Source organism: Somniosus microcephalus, chromosome 8, assembly GCF_052327205.1.
Source record: "Somniosus microcephalus isolate GS21.2 chromosome 8, FLI_Smic_1.0, whole genome shotgun sequence".
In the NCBI taxonomy this organism is placed as follows: Eukaryota; Metazoa; Chordata; class Chondrichthyes; order Squaliformes; family Somniosidae; genus Somniosus; species Somniosus microcephalus.
In genome coordinates this window covers 174,221,297-174,244,178 of record NC_140994.1, presented here as the reverse complement: position 1 = coordinate 174,244,178, position 22,882 = coordinate 174,221,297, and the positions used below count along the sequence as shown (strand labels likewise).

The window sequence follows — 22,882 nt, the reverse complement described above, 5'->3', positions numbered from 1 at the left end:
ACTTCCCTTTTTCCGATGTGATTTTCCATCTGGCACCATGTATCGGGGATCTGTGGCATTCAGCAACAGTGACATCATCAAGCTGGCTGAGCAGCTAATCAGAAAGAAAGACTTGCATTTACATAGCGCCTTTCACAACCACCGGACGTCTCAAAGCGTTTTACAGCCAATTAAATACTTTTGAAGTGGAGTCACTGTTGTAATGTAGGAAACTGAAGAAATCTCACAGACAGCAAACCAGCAAGTAAAAAGTAGGTTTTAGCATTCACTTTTTAATAATTTTACACAAAGCAAAATAAAGATTGGGACATACACATGGGATTAAAGTAGAAGATGAAATATCATAAACACACTTCCAAAAATAAATAACAATTAATGGAATTTTTCTCATGAAATTAAGGAATTGACACTCCACACATATAAGATTAGTTTTTCAAGGCCAGAGAGGATTGTTCAGCCGTAATTATGACTTAGTACACTGTTAAAAACTCAGTTGCACCTCATTCAACAAGACTTAACTTTTTCAATGGTTTTTACAGCAAGAATAGTGCATAAAAAGTTGAAGATCATGTCAATCATTGATTTCTAATTGATTCCATCTGCAAAGACTGCAACAGCACACCCTGTGGAGGAGCAGGGTATCACTGACAGCAACTTCCAGATTTCCGCATTTAACTGCACATGTGCAGACGCTAGAATTTGCTGTCAGTTTTACACCATAATGATGGTGAACACTGACAGCTTTGCCATCATTACAACCGCAAATTCCAGGCCAATATATGATTAACAATAACACATCCTTTTAAGTTGACCACTCTGTCCTCCTCCAATGCCTCTCCACCGTTGTCCAGCTGGGTGGGACTGCACTCGCCTGGTTCCATTCTTGTCTATCTAATCATAGCCAGTGAATCACCTGCAATGGCTTCTCTTCCCGCTCCCGCATCGTTACCTCTGGTGTCCCGCAAGGATCTATACTTGGCCCCCTCCTATTTCTCATCTACTTGCTGCCCCTTGGTGACATCTACCGAAAACACAACATCAGTTTCCACATGTACGCTGATGACACCCAGCTCTACCTCACCACCAATTCTCTCTAAATTGTCAGACTGCGTGTCCGACATCCAGTTGTGCCTATTTCCACCTCCGTAACATCACCCGTCTCCACCCTTGCCTCAGCTCATCCACTGCTGAAACCCTCATCCATGCCTTTGTTACCTCTAGACTTGACTATTCCAATGCACTCCTGGCTGGCCTCCCACGTTCTACCCTACATAAACTTGAGGTCGTCCAAAACTCAGCTGCCCATGTCCTAACTTGCACCAAGTCCCGTTCGCCCATCATTCCTGTGCTCGCTGACCTACATTGGCTCCCAGTTAAGCAACGCCTCAATTTCAAAATTCTCACCCTTGTTTTCAAATCCCTCCATGGTCTCACCCCTCCCTATTTCTGTAATCTCCTCCAGGCACCCCCCACCGCCACCCCCCCACCCCCCACACCTGAGATATCTGCGCTCCTCTAATTCTGCCCTCTTGAGCATCCCTGATTATAATCGTTCAACCATTGGTGGCCGTGCCTCCTGTTGCCTAGGCCCTGAGCTCTGGAATTCCCTGTCTAAACCTCTCCGCCTCTCTACCTCTCTTTCCTCCATTAAGATGCTCCTTAAAACCTATTTCTTTTGACCAAGCTTTTGGTCGTCTGCCCTCATTTCTCCTTATGTGGCTTGGTGTCAAATTTTTTGTCTTATAACACTCCTGCGAAGCGCCTTGGGATGTTTTACTGCATTAAAGGTGCTATATAAATACAAGCTGTTGTTGCTGTTGCATGTAACTCGTTGTAGACAGTTCCCTGGGACAATGAAGAGTCTACAGGGATTTTAGATGAATGACAGACTTTAACTGCAGATTTGTGTGTATGGCAGAGAGCAATATGATGAAACTATGCTACTTGCATTTGCAGCATTTCCCTTACTTACATAACTTCCGGGATGAAAATTCAATGTTGACGTTGCATTCTAATTTGTCAATTGCTGCAGGGTTCAGCTCCTATGACTCACCAAACCTCCGACTGAAACTGCTGATGATTCTGCGCCCATTAAAAATGTTACTGTCTTCTGCTTTGTGCAAACATCTGAGAAATTGAAACAATATCTTGCACTCCTTTAATTCTCATTAGATTTATTCTTTTCCAAGATATTTGTACTTGCATTGTTCAGAAATATAACTACTATTAAGTAGAGATAACAAAGAGCTTACTTTCCTGCTTTTTACTAGGCGTTGTCACATTGGGTAACCATGGATCATCATAAACTTACTGGTGTAATGTATTTTTAGAATACATTCTTAATATGAAACATCATGAAACTCGATCACTGTTATTTCCTAATGCTACAGTTATTACATAACAACGTAAACCCCTGCACTTCAATTCATTGTAATTCTTTGTGAAAAATGCTTTGAGATGTTTCGACATAATATGGTCCTATATATGCATGTAAGTATCATTTTTATTAAGTTTCTATTTCTTAAATGGCAAATGCATTGTAACACAATGTATTGTAATCACCCATTAGGCTGGCCTGATTGGTCATAATATGCAGGTATGCAGAAGCCTGATAAAACAGTCAGGAGTCCAGGCAGAGCCAGAAGGTTTGAATGAGGTCGGGGCCTGAGCGCTTAACTGTTTCTGCAGAATCACAGATGCTTGGGGAAAGAAGGACTCTTCGGTGTGTTCTCAGCAGCAGCAAACAGCGTTAAAATCCAAATTTCTCAAACTGGCTGCGAGTCTGGCAGTGACGTGTGGGACTTCCTTCAGATGGTTTTTATATTAAAGCTGCTACATAAATTTAAGTAATTGTTGTTGTTGTTGTTATGCCATGATTCTTCAGAAAGCATTAAGCACTCAGGCCTCAACTCCACTCCAACACTCTGGGCCGACTCTATTACACTCTTCAGCTTCCAACCGTAATATGCAGATTGAAGAGAGTGCAACAAAATTGGGGACATTTTCCTGGGTGTGCGCACTGGATCGCCTGAGAAATCAGGCAGGTCGGAATGCGTGCCTGTAAAGGAACCCACCTGATTTTCCTCTATTAATGGAGCAAAATCAGGCTTCCTTTACAGATATACACGCCAACCTGCCCCATTTTCCAACATTCACTGCATCCAAGTGATCCAGATAAATCTCTCCTTATAATTACAGGCCAAATTGAGTGGCCACAATTTGCATTACACAGGTGACTGTTTAATAAACAACATTTGTCATTGACCTTTATTAGAATTAATTGGGGCTTCAAAAGTGGCCATTAGTACAAGTTGCAATGTATATGGAAGTGAACTCATCAATTTTAGAAATTCCAGAATTATTTTCTGAACTTACTTCCCCCCTCCCCTCCCCCACCCCCACCCCACCAATTAAATTACAACCATGTTTACACTGATCTACAGCCACCAGCTCCCATAGTCCAGGTCTTCTTCAACTGGTGGTCAGATGAACATAAAGCTATTAGATTTTGTGAGACCAGTGACCAGGAAAATCTGCTAGCCCCACTTATTTATCTAATTCATGCCCCTAAAAGCCCTGCATCAGCAGCAGTATGATCTGGAAGGCTTTAAAGAAAGTCTTCTGATAATATACATGCCCTGTAATGTGGACATCATGATATAACGTGATGAAGAAAGCCAGGGACATGATCTATTTATGATGCCATGATCCAATTACATTGTGCATGTGTTGTGGTTACATTGTACAAGTGCCCCCTCCTCCCGCAGAACTTACTTTGCCATTAGTCCAAAAGGAGACTGGTGGTGTGCCGGCTCTTAGATCACTCTCCAAAGACATGGTGCATAGTATCAAATGACCTTACAATGCCATCAGAAAAATGAGAGAATGATTTTACGCAAGGGGAGCAATTTTTTGTCTTTCTTTCATAGCCAATCATGCTACCCAGGTGCATCTTTGGTAGTTCAGTGCTTAGTCAACCAATATAGATTATCTCTCCAATATTCGGATACAGATTTTTTAAAGTAGAAAGGCATTAGTTTACCTAGTTGACCCTCCTTACACTACCAATTTGTAATTCTTTCATACTGATGTTTCAGCAGAGCAAAGCAAGTCCTATAATACTTTTATAATAACATATACACAGTTTACAACTGGCACAGATGCCAGCTCTAGTAAATGAATGATCCTTTGATGGAAGGCAACTATCAGTGAAAATATGTAATGTTTGAGAGGCAAATGCTATAAATTTACATTTAAACTTACTGTATTAAGTTACTTTGGGTTTGAAAGCAATGCCAGTCTTTTTTAATATATTGATGATTTATGAGTACTTTGTGTTTACTAATACTATTTGCACATGGTGGAATATCGTGTTACTATCAGTTCATTTTAAAATGCCGTCAAAAATTGACAGGTAATCAACCAAGATGCTTACTCAAACTATAGCAAATGCTGCAATCTGATATACCAGCAATACTGAAATTATATACATTTTTAAATTCACTGTCTTTGTTCATTTGATTTGAGAAGTCTGCTTTAAAGTTGTACATTTCAAAGGTGCAAATGCAATGTATTAGTATCAGAGTTCCACAGTGCTTTTGTAGCCTTGGACTACTGGCTATACTGTATTTTGACCTCTTGCACATAAGTTTGAAAATATAAATGACTGCCAGACTTTATTCTATTCTTGAAGGAACTACTTAAGCAAAAATAATGATGTTCTAAATTAGATCTATTGTGCCTTTACAAGTTGCATGAATATTTCTTACACACTTCAAAGGTTACAGTGACCAATCTGACTATTCCTTGTGCTTGTATTGCAACAATCACCATCAGTAGGTCAAAATGAAAATTATAACCATATTTTTCAGTTTCAAAGTAAATAAAAAAGTACAGAGGCAAGCAAAACAAAATTTTTGGCAATTAGGATGCAAAAACTTCTGTTAGCTTGAGTTTTTTTCCATGTTGTAGAGGTTTCAGAATTACCACAGAGGCCAAATCTGATGAAGTCATGAACTAGAAATTTGATGGTGCTGCGTTTGTTTCACATGCATAAAACGGGCACCTAAGGGTCCAATTTAGCATGCGTCCGCTCATTCCACACCGCATAAAATGGGCGCCTAAGGATCAAATTAAGCATGCATGTGCTCATTCCGCACCGAAAGTATGCCACTTGCCATATTGATTAGGGCTGCTCAGTAGGCATTCAGGGCACGCGCCTGTAACTGGCGTTAGGCCCATTGCATCTGCAAATCGGGATCGAACGTCTGTTTCAGGCTCCTTTGTCAAATTGGATGGCGATTGATCGCTGCATGCACCATGCTGTCACCTGAAAGGGATATTAAAAGTTAAAAAGTTTTAAAAGTTTCTTACTTCCCTTATAGTGGAGCAGGAGTGCTTCCCCGCGGGGGCTCCCCATTAAAACCACGGCTGCTGGCAGCCACTGCTCACCCCCTCCCAATTGCCTCCCCAACCAGACCTCTGGAGGCCCTCAGCCAATCTTGCTATCCCCCCTCGACCTGCAAGTGACATCTGGGGCCATGAATGATGCCCGCAGCTCACTGCTACTGTCCTAATGAGGCCAGTGAACCAATTTGCCATGGTCCTGCTTCCGGCCTCACTAGGCTGCACTGCACCGGGATTGCACCCCGATTCCATCACAATTCAATTTCTCGGCCCATATCTTTGAAGCAAACTATGTTTTTCCTAGTAAATTTGTGAATAATACTGTTATATAAAAGTGCAGATCAAACAAAAAATTAGGAGGAAGCATACAAAAATACTGATTAGTTTATTCTATTGAATTTTTCAATTTAATAAGCTTCTTGTATTGGGTCTAAGTTAGCTAACATTTCACATAATGCCTTCAATAATACTTCTGTTATTAGTATATCTGTTTTTCTTTTAATCAATATCAAATACAAGTAAAACAATGACTTCAATCCCGTAAGAACTGAATTCTTCTGATACTTTCAAACTGTAATAGATCCTTGTTACATGCAACAGTTCTCTATAATCTGATTTGTATATAAGGTTGACTGTACATTTCTATAAATAAATTGAGACATGGAAAATGCCATGGCAGGAATATATGTGAACCAGACTTGCATACAAAAGTACTTCACTGCATGCACTTGTTTGTAATGATCTAAGGTCTGCAAAATAAAGAGGTTTTAAGCCATATCAATTGTACTAATTTTGAATCAGTTAATGCATGTTAGCATGGCTTATATATACAGTTTTATTCTTCTTGATATTTAAAAAGCAGAATGCAATCTAACACTGCAACATTCTATGACTAAGAGTTGCTGGCTGAAAATGAAATACAATCCCTTAAATGCCATGAGCACCAGTATTTTATGCCGATAATGTATTCAAAAGTATTTTGCATATAAATATATAATTAGTCACTGTAGGTTTTTCTTCAAGTCTTCCCTAGCCTGATTGCTTTTAATGTCAGCTTGTCAAATAATGTGCTATAAACTGCCAACATGAATCTTTTTGTGTAGTTTTGTGCTAACATTTACAATCTGTATTCACTCTATTAGCCTTTAAGGGGTCAGCATAGAGGATTATTAAACCACATTCCTGAAAACATTAGAGCTGTTGCTGTGCCAACCCCAATGCAGATATACACTCCTACTGTGGCACTTATTGAAGTCTCCATAGCAACTGACCCAGAGGACACTATACTCATAGATACTGTTATAAACCTTACAGACTATTGCACTGAGGATCTGGCTCCACTGCAAGAAACACAAATAGTTTCTATAGTTTTTTTTTAATGGAATAAGCAGTATCTTAGATATATGAACATCATTTTCATAGTTTGTTGGATAAGTATTATCTTTGGTTTTATTTGTGGTACTTTACACTGTCTTGTACCAAATTATATCTTTAATAATAGAAACATTGTGATAAGAGTAAAACTGGTGTCTCAATTTATCTTATTTCTACGCTGCTATTGGTCCATCAATGTCCAAATCACAGTCACTTGCTCAGCTAAGGAACTCAATATTTTGTCCTGTATTTCGTATAAGGAACAATTCCTGTCCAATAGCCATTTCAAGAGCATCATTTACACTGTGGCTGCAGGATGGAATTAGTTGCGAATTTCCAGCTGATTCCTACTCAGGTTTCTCAACTGCTGCACAGCTATTTACTTTGATCCCAGCCGGAGTAAAAACTGCCACCTCGGGATAACGGAAATGAAGTCTGCTGCACATCAGAGGATTCATGTCATGCCGGTATAAATAACTCATGTGAGAATCTCCTAGCATTTTTTGCAGGGGAACAAAATAACATATACATTGGGTTGGTAACTTAATATGGCCTCCCACATAAATCGAAATGGGTGAAAGTTGAGGGTAAACACTGTAAAATTGCATTTAATTCTTAGCATTACCATCTCCTTTAGCCTTGCACCATCATCCCTTTTGTCTTTTAATCTCTTCTGCCTTCCATCCTATCACAGACCTTCCCTTTTGTTCTTCTCTCCCCTCCCCCCTTTCCCTGCCCCTGTACTTGCTTAAAACCTGGTACATCTCTAACTTTTTCCAGTTCTGACGAAAAGCCATTGACCTGAAATGTTAACTCTGTTTCTCTCTCCACAAATGCTGCCTGACCTGCTGAGTGTTTCCAGCATTTTCTGTTTTTATTTTAATTCTTAGCATTCTTTTTATCTAGTCAGAACTGAATGCGAAAGCTTAGTGTAAATGTAATTTAAGGGTAAGGGTAAAAATACAAATAAATTGATTAAATTCATCAATAGGTGGGCACACTAACTATCATCAGTATTATGCAAATGTTGCCCATTTTATCTATGTTTATTTGACTATCAATACTACATTGTCATATTTTTTAATGTGTTTAGACATTTTCAGCCTCCATTTTAAGCCATTAATAGCCTATCTAGCTGTGCATCCTGTTCAGGTGTCCATGTGTATATCCATGCCTTTTTCCAACACTTCTTCGTTGCTGATGTGTCCTCCCATCAACTAGCCCTCCCTGCTCTGCTCAGTACTTTTTCTGTTGGTTTGGTCAATATCAGCAATTCACTGCCTGTCTGAGTGAAAATGGCAATCAAACTGAGATTCAAGCCTGACCACATTGTATTTTGGTAGTCAATAGTTTTAAGCACAACTGAGGATTTTTTTTAAAATATTCATTTTGTTGAGTTTTTAAAAAATATGCATTGACATTTAAAGAAAGAAAGACTTGCATTTATATAGCGCCTTTCACAACCTCAGGGCATCCCAAAGCGCTTTACGGCCAATGAAGTACTTTTTGAAGTGTAGTCACTGTTGTAATGTAGGAAACATGTTGATTGAACATCCATATACAGCTTTACAACCAATAATGTACTCATGCAACATAAGTAGGCTTCTCATTAATGTCAGCTCTACTTCATATAATCAATAATATTTAACCATTAAATGTAGTGAGTTAGAGTTTAATAACAAGTAATCTAATAACTAAAGGAAAATTGCAAATCTGTTAACTTCACTCAGGTTCAAACTGGGTCAAGATATTTATTTGTTGTTGATGCATTCATCTCAGCACTGATATAATGGAGTCCATTCTCCCCTGTGATTTTTCGTGACCCTCTCCTCCAGTACTAACTTTAGGGTACAGTTCTGCATGTGCAGGCCAGGCTCGACTGTCTCACCCAAATGCACTTTCATCCTTGGTGAACCTCGACAGTGAACCCTGGCAGGCTGATTGGCTGTGGAGGACATAACAGCTGAGCTGATCTTGACAACCACACACCTTCCAGCAGGGGGCACTGGATTGTGAGCATGAGTCGGAATCCTGCCAGATTTTTCACCTGTTTAGCCTGTAGCTACTGGCTCCATTAAAAAAAATTATTCTCAGGAATGTGAGCCCAGCAGCGGGAGGCTCTTGCTAGCTGGTGGGGAACCTAAATTCAGAGGTCAGTTAAGAATCAACCATGTTGGTGTGGGACTGGGCTCACATATAGGCCAGACCAGGTAAGGACAACAAGTCTCCTTCGCTAAAGGACATTAGTGAACCAGCTGGCTTTTTATGATAATCCAACAGCTGATTATTTCTAGATTTGAAAAAAAAATGAATTCCAATTCCCATTATGGCTTTGAACTCATGTTCTATTGGATGTTCTTGCCATGGAGAGAGTGCAGTGAAGATTCACCAGACTGATACCTGGGATGGCAGGAATGACGTATGAGGAGAGATTGGGTCGATTGGGCTTATACTCACTGGAGTTTAGAAGAATGAGAAGGAATCTCATTGAAACTTATAAAATTCTAACAGGACTAGACAGACTAGATGCAGGAAGGCTGTTCCTGATGGCGGGGGAGTCCAGAACCAGGGGTCACAGTCTAAGGATAAGGGGTAAGCCATTTAGGACTGAGATGAGGAGGAATTTCTTCACCCAGAGAGTGGTGAACCTGTGGAATTCTCTACCACAGAAGGCAGTTGAGGCCAATTCATTAAATATATTCAAGAAGGAGTTAGATATATTTCTTAAGGCTAAAGGGATCAAGGGATATGGGGAGAAAGCAGGGACAGGGTACTGAGTTTGGATGATCAGCCATGATCTCATTGAATGGCGGAGCAGGCTCGAGGGGCCGAATGGCCTACTCCTGCTCCTATCTTCTATGTTTCTATGATTATTAGTCCAAGTCTCTGGATTGCTAGTCAGTAACATAACCTCTACACTATTGTACTCTATTGTAGCATTCATGCAATGACCTTGACTGAGCTCACCCACCTCAACACAGCCTGGGGATCAAATCTGGGTTTCCTGGTCTGTATGGCCCAGGGCCATTCATTAACCATCAGAGGAGCTGCTCAAATCTTTTATCAATTTCTAACTGTGCTTTGAAACAATAGGCCACTTCTTCTATAACTGATATTTCTTATCTGTCATGGGACCAGACACCAAAACATGTACCAGGTTTTAAAAATTGTTTTCTTAGCTACCAAAAAGCCCACAAAAACAGTTGGGTTTTATAATTCATACCATATGTTTTACTGGATCTGCCAACAATAACAAAGCAAAAGGGAAAAAAAGCACTTTTCTTCTATTTGATGCACATAAAGCAAGGTACCTTCTTTTCTGAAGAGCAATACCAAACCCCACCCCAGAATGAATTCTTACTCTGGCTAAACTACTAAAGGTAAAATAAGAATGACTTAACACTTCAGTCATAGAAGCATATTAGAGAGAAAATGAATGAATAAGACTGAGGTGAAATGGCAGTTATGGCAATGGATCTCCATCCACCGTTCCACTTTAGAGTAATAATGTATAAGAGGCCCAACCCTTATGCAATTAAAAATGACATGCTTCAGTAAATGGTGTGCCATAAATTGGGAAAATCATGAGTTCCAAAACACTTTAATAAATAAAACTGATATCCTTTAAAAATAACTTTACTTTATTCTTGCCTTGAATCTATGAACTCAATCAAGGGAAGAAATCAAAAGCTAAATATGGAAGGTTATTCAGCCCATCTTACACCATCCATTCAGACTGGCCCTAAAGTCTCCCTAAAATAACTCCAGGATTCTTGCCTCCACTACTCTATCCCATAGGCCGTTGGCCTTTCAAGGCATCCTTCTCATTTTGTGTGAAGAAGAACTTCCTGATATCAATCCTAAATATGCCTTTTACTAGTTTCAACCTGTGACTCTTGCCCAACCCTCACAATTTAATTTAGGTGTCAGCCTTGGCTCATGGGTACATTCTTACCTCTGACTTAAAGGTCATAAATGTAAGCATCACTCTAGAGGCTTGAGCACATAATCTAGGCTGACACTTTAGTGCAGTACTGTGGGAGTGCTGTGCTGTCAGAGATGCTGGGGGAGAAATTCGGTGGGCTGCGCCACCAGTTAGCGCCTAAAGAGGGCACTCAGTGGCTTTAGCGCCACTGGCCACGCCTCCCGCGATATTTAGCTGGGGCGCTAATGGCGGCGTTAGCCTGTTGCGCTGCGCCACCACCGATGACATCATCAGTGTGCGCAGCGCCCCGCTACCGCCCTGATTGCGATATTTGGCAGCGACCGCCTCTGTAGTGCCGCTCGCTAATCACGCCCGGTTCACGGGGCCTACCTATGGCGACAGTGACGCAAATTAAGGTGGAGGTGCGGGGTGGCCATTTTTTTCGGTGGCTGCCTGCCAGCACCTCCGTCCCCGGCCTCCTGTTCTCCCCCCGCGGCATTGCCAGCTGTTATCCGAGAGCCCGGCACTTTTCGTCAGTGCCGGGCTCTTTTGCCGGCACTCGTGATCGCTCATCGCGCTGGTGCAGGCCCCTCCCCCTTAAGAATGGGAGGAAGGCCTGCAGTACCGCAGCGCGCCGTGCCGCAGCGTGTGGTGCTGCGGCACATTGCGCTGCGATATTCAGTTTCAGCGCCCTAAGAAGGATGCGGAGCGCCTCGAGCCTCGCCCCGTGTCCCTCTTGGGGCGCTCAAGCTGAATTTCCGGCGATCGCTGCTGCTCCAATCGCAGCGCAAAATCTGGCACCCAGGCGAGCTTGGCGCCCCGTTTGCGGCTCCACCCAATTTCTCCCCCGCTGTCTTTTAGATGAGACTTTAAACTGAAGCCCATCTGCCCACTCAGGTGGATGTATTTGAAGAAGAGCAAGGGATTTTTCCTGGCCATCACTTATCTATCAACCAATATCACTAAAACAGATTATCTAGTCATTTATGTAATTGATGTTTGTGGGATCTTGCTATGCACAAATTGACTGCATTACACAGTGACTATACTTCAAAAGTACGTAATTGGCTATGAGGTTGGTTGTGATGACCTGGGGTCATTAAAGACACTGTATAAATGCAAGTTCTTTATTGTTTTAAGTAATTTTACAGATTTATCTTTTCCATACCATTTACTACCTTTCATACCTCTACAAGATCATCACTCGGATTCCTCTTTTCCAGGCTGAAGAGCCTGTCTTTCCAGTCTTTCCTCATAACTCAGACTTCTAATAACAGGGATGAGCATAGTGCCTCTTCCCTCCACTGTCTCCAGTGTTTGAAAGTCACACGTGTGTCTCAGTGACCAGAACTGGACATGGTACGCAAGATATGGTCTACTGAGAGCAATGCACAGTTTGATTACGACATTTCTGACTTGCATTTTACTGTTTTGGCCATATAGTTCAACATTGCACTTGCTTTATTGACTGGTGCTCCGCATTGGTGGCGCATGTTGGGAATCAAGTCTACTAAGACTTTGCGGTCTCTTCCTACTTCATCCTTAACTAATTCAACATCATTCATGGAGTAAGCATTGTCTATATTTTTTTCTGATTTGCAGTACTTTATGATTGTCTGCATTAAATTTAATCTGCTATTGTTCTGTCCACTTACATATTTTGTCCAGATCATTCTGTAATTTCTGAGCTGATCTTCAATTCCACTGCCACTCTTAGTTTAATATTATATTGATCACATTTTTCTATTTTTTTAAATTATCCAGCATTTTACATAGTTAATGGGAAACATTCTACGAAGTCTTCAAAATGGGACTCAATAATAGCTCACTGATTTTACATGTGACTAATATTGATTTCAAACATAGAATGAATCAAGACCACCATAACAAAGACTGTGTTGAAATATTGTACAACTAGTGTATAGGGGCCCTAAAATGAAGAAATAAATAACACAATGAGTGTGTCAAGATCCTAAACTGAACTGATAACCATTACAACCAATGTGTCAAGATTGCCTATTTCCACCTCAACAACATCAGCAGTCTTCATCTCACCTCATTCCCACTGCCACTGAAACACTTATTCACAAATTTACTAATTCCAGACTCAATTATTCCAGCATTCTGCTTTCCAGCATGCCGGTTCCACCCTTCACAAATTGCTATTCGCCCAAAACTCTGCCGCCAATATTTTATCCCACTCTAAGTCCTGCTCCCCTATTACCGATAACCTCAACAACTTTCATTCTTCCTCAATGCATCAATTTTATAGTCTTTGTCCTCATCTACAAACCTCTCTTCAGCCTTGCCCCTTCCTACCTTTGTACCCTCCTTCAGCCATGTCTTCCTGTATGTGCTTTCTCCTCTTACAACTCTAGAATTCTTTGCACCCCACCACCTCCTTGTACTCCACTTTCAGCCCCAGAACCTTCAGTCATATCAGCCCCAAACTCTCCCTAAACCACTCTGACCTTGGGATTTCTTCCCCCCTCCTTCAGAAATTCATCAAAACCTATTGCTTTAATCATGCCTTCTAGCACCACCCTAATCCTTCTCCTACCAGTACTCACTGTCCACTGACTTTCACCTTTGTGAAGTGTTTTTAGACAGTGTTAAATACAAGTTCTGTTTTGTCAGGACCCTACATTAAATAAATAAATAATACTGTACAGCCAGTGCATTAGGACTCTAAACCAAATAGTTACATGGTACAATCTTGAATTATAATTATGACACAGGCTATCTTTACCTTGGTGTACTAATGAAAACTATACCCCCTTCAGACTTTGTTCAACAACTTTAACATTACTTTAAAACAATTTAAATTAAAATAAAATAATTTAAGTACTACATTTGCTCCTTTTCTCACTCATTTCTTGCCCCCTCTTTATTCTCTCTCTCTTTTTTACTTTTATTAGTTTAGCTTCACTTTTATTTCTTTCACATTTAATCTAACCTTTCAATTTTAATCTGTTTTAACTTTCCAGAAAAATAATCTTTAAATACACTTCTTGTTTATTTTCTTCTTCTCTGGGCTCCCAAACATTCATTTCAGAAATAAAAGCAACTTCCACAGATACTGGTCTTTGATTGAAAGCCAGCTCCGAAGGACAAAATACAAAGATAACTTAATTGTATTACAGACTCCCACCAGGTCAAAGTTTATATGTAAGGGTGTGGTGGTGCTGTCAGCAACCTTCACCATCCGATCGCACCCTTTCCATGGCACAGTAAGGCTTTAAAACAATAGAACATATCAGCATGCAATATTCACGTGTGTATGAATGTTTTTTTCTTTTTTTTAATTAAAATCTAGATCTCTGAAGTGGTGTGTGTGTATATGTGTGTGACTAGCACTGCACAGAATACAAAATGAATACGTAAAGAATAGGAGCAGATAACCATCATTTCCCCCCTATCTGACAGCTCTCAACTGTCCCAGACTGAATGGGGTAGATTTCAAAGATAGAATCGGATTTGAATGCAAAATGTATTCAATATAACATCCAGTTAAATGCTAAATAAGAATAAGAGCTAAAACCAAATAATCCAATTGTTTGAAGATGCCAAGTTGTCTGGCAAAGTATGTCACTTGACAATTTATCAAATCTGTAAACAAAGGATTACACAATGACACAATTGGTAATGGAATAACTTCAGAACATTAGCATATATCAACAGCTGTATCTTTTTAAAATCAAGTTCCACACCAAGTAGAAAAAAGTTCAACCTGCAGCATAAATTTACCCCAGCAATCAACATGACAAATATTTAGTGGATATTTGAAGCCAGCTATCTCTAGCTGCTCCAAGAACTCAGCTAGAATAATCTCTCCCCATGTAATAAGAATGACTAGGCTTATCAGTTTGGTTGAATTAGTGGCACTCTTGCCTTTGAGTCAGAGAATGTTGAAGATGCTGCTCTTGGATGAGATGTAAAACTGAGCCCCCCATCTGCCTGTTCCAAGCCTTCAGGTGGGCACCGTTCAAAGAAGAGCAGGGAATGTTCCTAGTGCCCTGGCCAACATCCATCACAATTAATGGCATCACAAATAAATTAACTGATCATTTGTTTCATTGCTATTTGCCGACATAAGTCCTTGTGTGTCAAAGTGCTTTACATGCAATTAAGCACTTTCTGAGAGGTGTGATAAGGCAGTATATAAATGCAGTTCTTTCAAAAATATATATGATTAAATATTAAGCAAAAGTAGAATGCTGAAAATGTTACTTATTTTCAGTGTAAATTTGTCAGTTCCATATTTCTAAATATAATCACTATATTTCATTAATCTCTCATTCTCTCCAATTCTACTTAACAGTGGAGTCAAATTAAGATCCATTATAGTCAAAAGAATCTAATTACCTCAGCACCCTCCTCCCACCCAATTACCAAACCACCAAAATAAAATTTAGTTTAAGCAAAAGGAAACCAGTTAATTGTGATAAAGGCTTCTTCCTACCTGCCCAGTTCCTTAGATCCAAATGGATGTACAATGCCTCCAATAATCTCAAAACATACCAGGTATAGCTTCTGCTTAGATGTGGCAGAACAGCTTTTCTAAATCAATTTAAATTTGCCAGAGAAAACAATCATCTTAAATGGAATTTAAACTTAATGATCTTTGAGACTTAAATTTTAAGATGCATCTACGACTGTTTTGGTCATAATTAAATAATTCAATTCATAACAAAAACTAAAAATTCTGTTGTGTTGTAAATAGTTAGTTAACTTATATGATTATTTTCATCACTAAGATTTTTCCTTATAACTTTTGCCCTTTGTTAATGACTGCATTCTGTGAGAAGATTGTTACCATACTGCTTACAGTAGCAGAGCTACTGTTAAGGTCTGTGGTTAAAATGTTTACCAAACATGTTGGAGGAAAATATTCCAGAGTTCTGAGCTCTCAAGTTCTGATGTCTGAAAATACAATGGTCAAAATACTGCTGGGAGTAAGCTCACCCAGCTCACAGTTTGTTCTTGGTGAAACCATTTCAATTACTGTATAAAATCCCAGATAGAAACATGTTTACTCTTGCATATGATAAAAATCTATTGTATTTCCATGCCAATATGTTTATAATTTACATGACATCTGCAGTAGAAGAGTGTATATCTATCCGTCTGTGCATCTAATTATAATTACGAGTGGTGCTGATGAGAGGGATAACATTTAAACTATTGACACTTCAAAAAAATTCCTGTATTGATGTTAATATTTATAAAAACAATAGTTAAATGCTTTCTATATTAAAAGACATGATTCAACCTATTCATTGTATTCTTCTCATTGCATGACGAATAGTTGCCTGAAACAACTGAATATTTTAAATTTAACTGTACGTAATTATATTTAGGCTATATATGTAATTCCAAGTACAAATCCTTCAATAAATGTAGCATTTATCTTCAATTTGGAGATAAACAATTTCGCTTTTTCATATAATCTTACGGATTTGGGGTAACCGAGAACCCTGATCGCCTACAAATATGATATTCGATAAACGCGTTCAAATATTTTTACACCTTCAACGTTTCAGTTATAAATTCTACGCGCGCTGATCGAGAGCTGTTGCTGCATCAAATAATTTTAATTTCGCCGCCTCTCTGTGGAAATTGAAGGCATCTGTGTAAATTTGACACCGGACTTATATTAGACACAATCAAATGTCAAGCTCCAATCTTCAGAAAATTAAAAACAAACGGAGACAGACAGAAAATGCGCTTCTAAATAATTTTAGACATTTAAGTCCACCGTTTTGTAGGCTACATCATTGCTTAGGTACCGAATTGAAGGAACACTGATGTTTAAAATTGTATAGATCTAATATCATCGTTCGCAGTTGTACCCGTAGCAAGATCATCGTATTTGAATGCATTCCTGATTTAATAATTATATATCTTCCAGTCATCAAAATATTGTTATCGTGTTATATTATCTATATATATAGACAGAGTACATCTTTGATTTGTTTTTCTAATTCTTTAATCTGGTATAATCAGATATAATTTCGCGTGAAGTTAATTACAAGTTACCATAGTAAATATTTCCTTGACAGAATATATGCTGGTTATTTTGATTTTTTTGTACGAAATTCGATAAAAAAATATCTAAACATATGGAAGGTATAATCGTGACGACTCTGTTTTAGCCTGTATCAATTCGACCCCATTGTTAGGGATTGTTTCACCAATGTTGCTCATTTAAAGCTTTATAGAACTTCAAATGTCGCAGTGGTTAAGGGTGGATTATGAATAAAACAATCGACTAAAAATCACACGAATATTGACATCATAAACGAAAATCAAGAAGTGTTTTGCTTATATACAAACGCAAAAATAAAGACGAGGAGATACCTGCCCTTTAAATCGCTAACGGAATCCCATCCAATACCGACTGCGGGTTATTTTGATATCACCAACAAGAATTGCTTCATGGTTTAGAGAAACACAGATGCGTTTCGTGCACTCAGACACAACATTATTATTGCACACTAACCAACATTTTAACCAGTGATTTACACAATCCACTTAAATCCCAAACCCAACGTAATACTTATTTTTTAAATTAATAGAGGCACATTTTAAAACTAAAATCAATTGAAAACGCACTTATAAAGCAGGCTCGTTGTTTGTTGACATGAAAGTATGCGTGGGATGTGTCAGGAAAAGCTAAGACATTAAATAAGTGGAGGTAGAGCTGTGGCAAAATCTGTAGAAAGTAGGAGTGAAAGTTACAATAATTATTATTCCATAGAGTATTTAAGACAACATTTGGACCGAACGATTCTGAAAATATCAGACGTTGTGTGAAAGGCAGGTCAGTTTAACGGTTATAAGTGCGTGAACCAGTTTGAATGTCATTTTTGCCTGTAACGGCATCATTGTTCGATACCAAATCATTCCCTGTGCGTAATTGCTACTTATTTAGCAGAACTCACATCTGACGAGAAACGCGACTAAAAATGCGTCGAAAGTTTTGTCCATGCGCGCATTTAACAAAAGGCAGGGGCTTGTTCAATATTCCCTATGTTTTACCATGTGCGTATTCAGAAATTATACAGTGTTACCGTAATTGTGGTCGTGAGACGTAAAAGGAAACGGATACTATACTCTAGGCAAATTATTGTGCTGCTTATATAAATATGGTACAGATTGTTAAAAAAAAAGATAAAATATGTGTGTCATATAGCTTAGATTCTATCATCAAAAATAGGGAAAATAAAAGAATTAGTATGTAATGGAGAGACAGAGAACGAGTTATAGAAACGTCAGTCCTATTCCATTCTGATTCACAGGTCCTTTCGAGAACCTTACTAAATAAATGATCTGCGGGCTGCCTCGTTTTTTTCATCATTCCTAGTCTTGAAACGATAAAACCGTTATTATTAGAATGATATCTCATTACTGTTCACTGGACAATAGATGCGCCTTGAAATATCTGTATAGCAAAAGTGTCCATATTCGGTTTAAAAGCTTCTGTCTATGCACATCACATCTAACAGTACAGATCACCTGTAAGCACCTGTGTTCAAACTACACCAGGGCTGTATTAGGACAAATCGAAATCATTCCAACTCGCAGCTTTCAACAAGCTATCAGGCGCTGTTACAAACCCCGGCAGTAAATGATCTTCTGTGTTTATTTTTGTAATGGAAACCCAAGAATAACATTGCATGTTGATCTGTACTATAGCTTTCTGTTCTAGGATTCAATTTTGCAATGTACACCCTCAGACCAGCTTCTGAGCACTAATTGTGAATATATTTCTTAGCTGTGATTTCCGGGAGCCTTTACTGTTGCTGTTAAATAATTAACGTCGTTTTGAAAAGGTATGACATGTTGCTATTAGATCACTTTACTGTACTAATAAACGCTGCATCGGAATGCATTTGACGGCATGCATTTTACGTGCAGGATGTTCACTTTAAACCCTACTGGCAAGCTGGTGTTTTACAAGCGGTTACGCTGTGTTCTTTTTTGCTCGCTTTCTTTTCTCATCCTTGATTTCAAAGCTGGGGACGGGCTCTGGAATCAGCTCTGCCCGGGGGTTGGGGCGTGTTCGGCGGGGGCGGGTCGCTCCTGGAGCCGGCCAAACTTTCCAGTGCGTTCCCTAGGGAGATCGCCTTTGATGTCGCCGATCCTGGCGCCTACAAACAACCTCACTTGTCTGCCTCTTCACCCTGCTGACTAATCGTGACAGACTGTTTATCCACGCAATTAGCAAGGCAGACAGTTCTCAGAACAGGTGGCTTCAGGCACAAAGAACAAAGTATTACATCCATTCTTTCCCCACATTTTATTGCTTTTGATTAAGTTTTTTTGAGGGGTACTTTTTTTGCGCCCGTACTTTTTTCGGGGTAAGGCTGGGGGGTGACGATCGGCTTCCCTTTTCACTTAATTAGCTGCATGTTTACAATGAGATTAGAGCCCCGCAGCTATCACTAACCCATCACAGCGAGTGGCCCATCTGATTAAGGACTAATTTATTTAAAACGATCATTTACTGCTACTGGCACTTTCATCAACCAATCTGGTTGTCAGGACTACAGCGCCACCCGGCCAGAAGTCTCTGATTGGCTGAAAGTTTCGCCCCCTTGTAAAGTTTTGCAACCTTTACTACAGTTCCATGCCTCTCTGACCCTTTAGTTGGGGAAGTTGCTTAGTTTGGTAAAGGATCACTTTCTCCCGAGTTGTAACTTTCTTTTTATGTCTTTTTATTGCCCGTCATGATGTCTTCGCCACAAGGCTCAACATTGAAGGATAACAGCGTCTCTGACCCAGAGATCCAAAGGGTTGCTGAAACTGCTTTGAACGATCACAAAGTCCAAGTGTCGAGTCTCCCCTTCAGTGTCGAAGCGTTGATGTCGGATCGGAAGCCGCACAGAGGTATTTTACCTCCTTCGGATGGAGCAGGCGGCAGCACTTCGCAAAAGCTTCCCTCCAAGTCAGTGGCCAGGGAGTCGCAGAGTCCGATAGACTCTTCCTGCTCACTCGAAGGTTTTATAAAAACTTACGACAGTTCGCCAGTGAAATCTGAAAACTGCAAGGAAGAAGATTGTGTGCCGTGGGGCAAAAATTCAAGTTACTCGCCGCCTCCAAATAGTGAGTTTGCTTCAGATTAATGTGTCCACTTGACCTATGCTGCTTGTGTATTTATTTCGGTGTATATATAGTAATGCTTTTGAAATGTTTGAAGCTTGAAGCTTTAGAAATCAAAGGTAAACCATTCGTTCTCCGATTGAGATGAGCAGTGCTATAGACTATAGTTTAGAATATTAGAAAACTTGCCTCAGTTGCACATCTCTAAATTTTAGTGGTGATTCTCTGACTGACGGCAGAACCTGGTGATGCTGTAAGCACTCATTCTGTACTTTCAAAATGCTCCGGCTGCCGACTGCTGTAACTAAACGTGCTGACGGCCAAGTAAACATTGAAATCAACGTGTAGACAACGTTAATTGATGTGAGCAATTTGTTCAGAATACTCAATATCGGCAGTGCTATGAAGAAAGGAACACTAGTGACTGCGGTTTAACATTAGATTTGGCGGGACAGTTGTCAAATTTGTAAAATAATTGAATATATATATAAAAAAACTAAGCAAGCAATGGCTAGTTCAATCCTATCATAATTAGGTAAAGATTCTGTACAGTGTTTTCCTATGAAATTTATAAATATATTGCGGGTGGAAATTATTTAAGGGCAATTATTACTGTTGATGGTATATGTTAAAGAAATTATCAGTTTATAAACTCCACTGTGGACATAAAATATTGATCAGTCCTTCATTCATTTTTACTAGGACATTTGAGCCCCACTTCTTGCACACTGAGAAAGCACAAAACCAACAGGAAACCCAGGACGCCCTTCACCACCTCTCAGCTCCTGGCTCTGGAGCGCAAATTCCGGCAGAAACAGTACCTGTCCATCGCGGAGAGAGCAGAGTTCTCCAGCTCCCTCAACCTCACAGAAACCCAGGTTAAAATCTGGTTTCAAAATCGCAGGGCCAAAGCAAAGAGACTGCAAGAAGCCGAACTGGAAAAGTTCAAAATGGCAGCGAAGCCCATGGTACCCCCGGGCTTGAGTCTGACTTTTCCCATGAATTCCCCAATGCACGGAGCTTCACTTTATGGACATACTTATCCTTTCCATAGACCTATGCTCCCAGTCCCCCCTGTAGGACTTTATGCCACTCCTATTGGATACAGCATGTACCATTTATCTTGAAAAAATCATTATAGAAGACTCAAAACTTTCAAATATATTTGAAACGATGCCAGCGCTTTTAACATTGTTTTGATCGCTGTCCCTTTGAAAGGGATATTATGTACTATTTTATATATATATGGAGATTTATTATTTCTTATATACCTTATATTTGTGAATAAATTAAATAATTGTTGAATATTACGTTATACTGGTCCATCTAGTTTTCATTATTACATCCCTGGTACATAAACATAATTACACCTGGAAACAAACACACACGGGGATAACGTGTTCTACTGAAAAGGTGACTGCTGTTATTTATGCTTACCGAACTGTATTGGAGACAAAATTATTCCAAGGTAAACCATTTGGGGGTGCTTAACTTTTTGCAGCCTTGTTAAAATAAAACATGCTAAATGCCTAGTATTCTGTACAGAAAGATAGCCTAGGAATCGAGTTTATTTTTAATATCTAAGGACAAGTTCCTTCATACTACCATTCTAATGCTTTTCCCCAAAGTCTTGACAAACTTCTTAAGTGTAATTTTTCTTGTGTGACAAGCTAAAGAAACAACATTATATATTACTTGTTGTCAAGTTGAAAATAATGCCATTTCCCCTACTTGACATCCATGTTTCAATGTGATATAGTGCAGGGTTTAGCATTTCAAAGTTGTCTTGATTCAAATGTTAGTCGAATCTGGCTAGATTAATGAAGCAGATAGCTAACCTAATGAAAACCTGATGAGATCACATCTTGGATATTGTTTCCTATAGCACATGAGTGGACATACATGGTACTCTTGAACTTGTAATTCTAACCTATACAATCTTTTCAGCATTTGACTTCGATCAAAAAATAAATCAAAAAAAGTAGCTAGTCAAAGTAAATAAGGAGCTCAAATCAATTTCATTTCACACATATTTTAACTTCTGGCATGTGCAGTAAATTGTGTAATTCTGAAGGTCAGACAGATTCTAACTCGCTGCCACAAGAGATCTTTTCCACACTATCCATTAGTTCAAAAATGATTAACATTTTTATTTTCTTAGTCCATTACTCACACAAAAGTGGGACAATTTTCTAGGTTTTTCCCCAATCATTATTATGGTCAGATTTGAATATACAACTGGTCTATTGGAATATTAAGGTCTTTATTTTGGAGTTCATATTGCATTATATGAATAGGCAATTTTATTCTATTTTATGGGGACTATCAATACAGTTTATATGCTGGAACAAAAGTCAATGAAATTCAATGCCAAATGACACATTACCCTTTAAATCAGGGCTGCTTTCCATCAGATAGTTTCACTGTTCAATTTCTAGGTATACCCACATGCATGTGTACAATTATTATAAGCATATTTTAATGTAAAGTTTGACACATTTAGCTAATTATGTTAAAACATAATTCAACACATAAGTAGAAACAAGTGTACAAAATGCATACATGAGGGAGAGGGACATACCTGGTTTGAAAAAAAGCATTTGAATGATCATCACATGAATAGTGTGTGAATATAGTTGTAAAAGTTTCTAAATCAACTTCAGCTTGAGAATTCTCTAGAAATAATAAAGATCAAAATCACTGGGCAAAAATAGAGCAAAACAACAGGAGTGTCTGTTGTGATCATTATAATTATTCAAACATCAAAGCTCTTTGATGGTAAACTAATAAGGAATTATGTTTTGCAAAATGATGTAAACAACACCCAGAGCCATCTGTCAATGGAGTGGATTACCTTTGAAGTCACACCTCATAATTTAGAAAATTGAGAAAATAATTTTAGTTTGCACTGGGAGCGTGGAATTGCATGGGAAAAGGAATGCTATTATTTTATTCGAGTTGATTGCTTTGGCTCCACTGTGGCTGTAGCTGGGGGCAAAGTAGAGCACCATACAGACATACTTTATTAGGTTCCTGTAACTCTTGAAAGGCCTTTTTATACTTTCTTTGATT

The 22,882-nt window shown here is 39.1% G+C and overlaps 1 protein-coding gene across 1 annotated transcript; it reads left to right on the top strand.

Annotated features, from left to right (window-relative positions):
* Positions 1 to 19,305: 19,305 nt before the first annotated feature.
* Positions 19,306 to 21,114, top strand: LOC147113936 (homeobox protein MSX-2). Its single transcript, XM_085994050.1, has 2 exons — positions 19,306 to 19,813; positions 20,513 to 21,114. Exons 1-2 carry the CDS (start codon positions 19,438 to 19,440, stop codon positions 20,935 to 20,937), a joined length of 801 nt encoding a protein of 266 aa, XP_085850176.1. The 5' UTR covers positions 19,306 to 19,437; the 3' UTR covers positions 20,938 to 21,114.
* The last annotated feature ends 1,768 nt before the right edge of the window (positions 21,115 to 22,882 follow it).

What these genes read in the sequence shown, in the direction of transcription:
- LOC147113936 (XM_085994050.1), top strand. Translation starts at nt 19,438, where the DNA reads ATGATGTCTTCGCCACAAGGCTCAACATTGAAGGATAACAGCGTCTCT. An exon ending in TTACTCGCCGCCTCCAAATA is followed by an intron (nt 19,814 to 20,512) that starts GTGAGTTTGCTT and finishes CATTTTTACTAG; the next exon opens with GACATTTGAGCCCCACTTCT.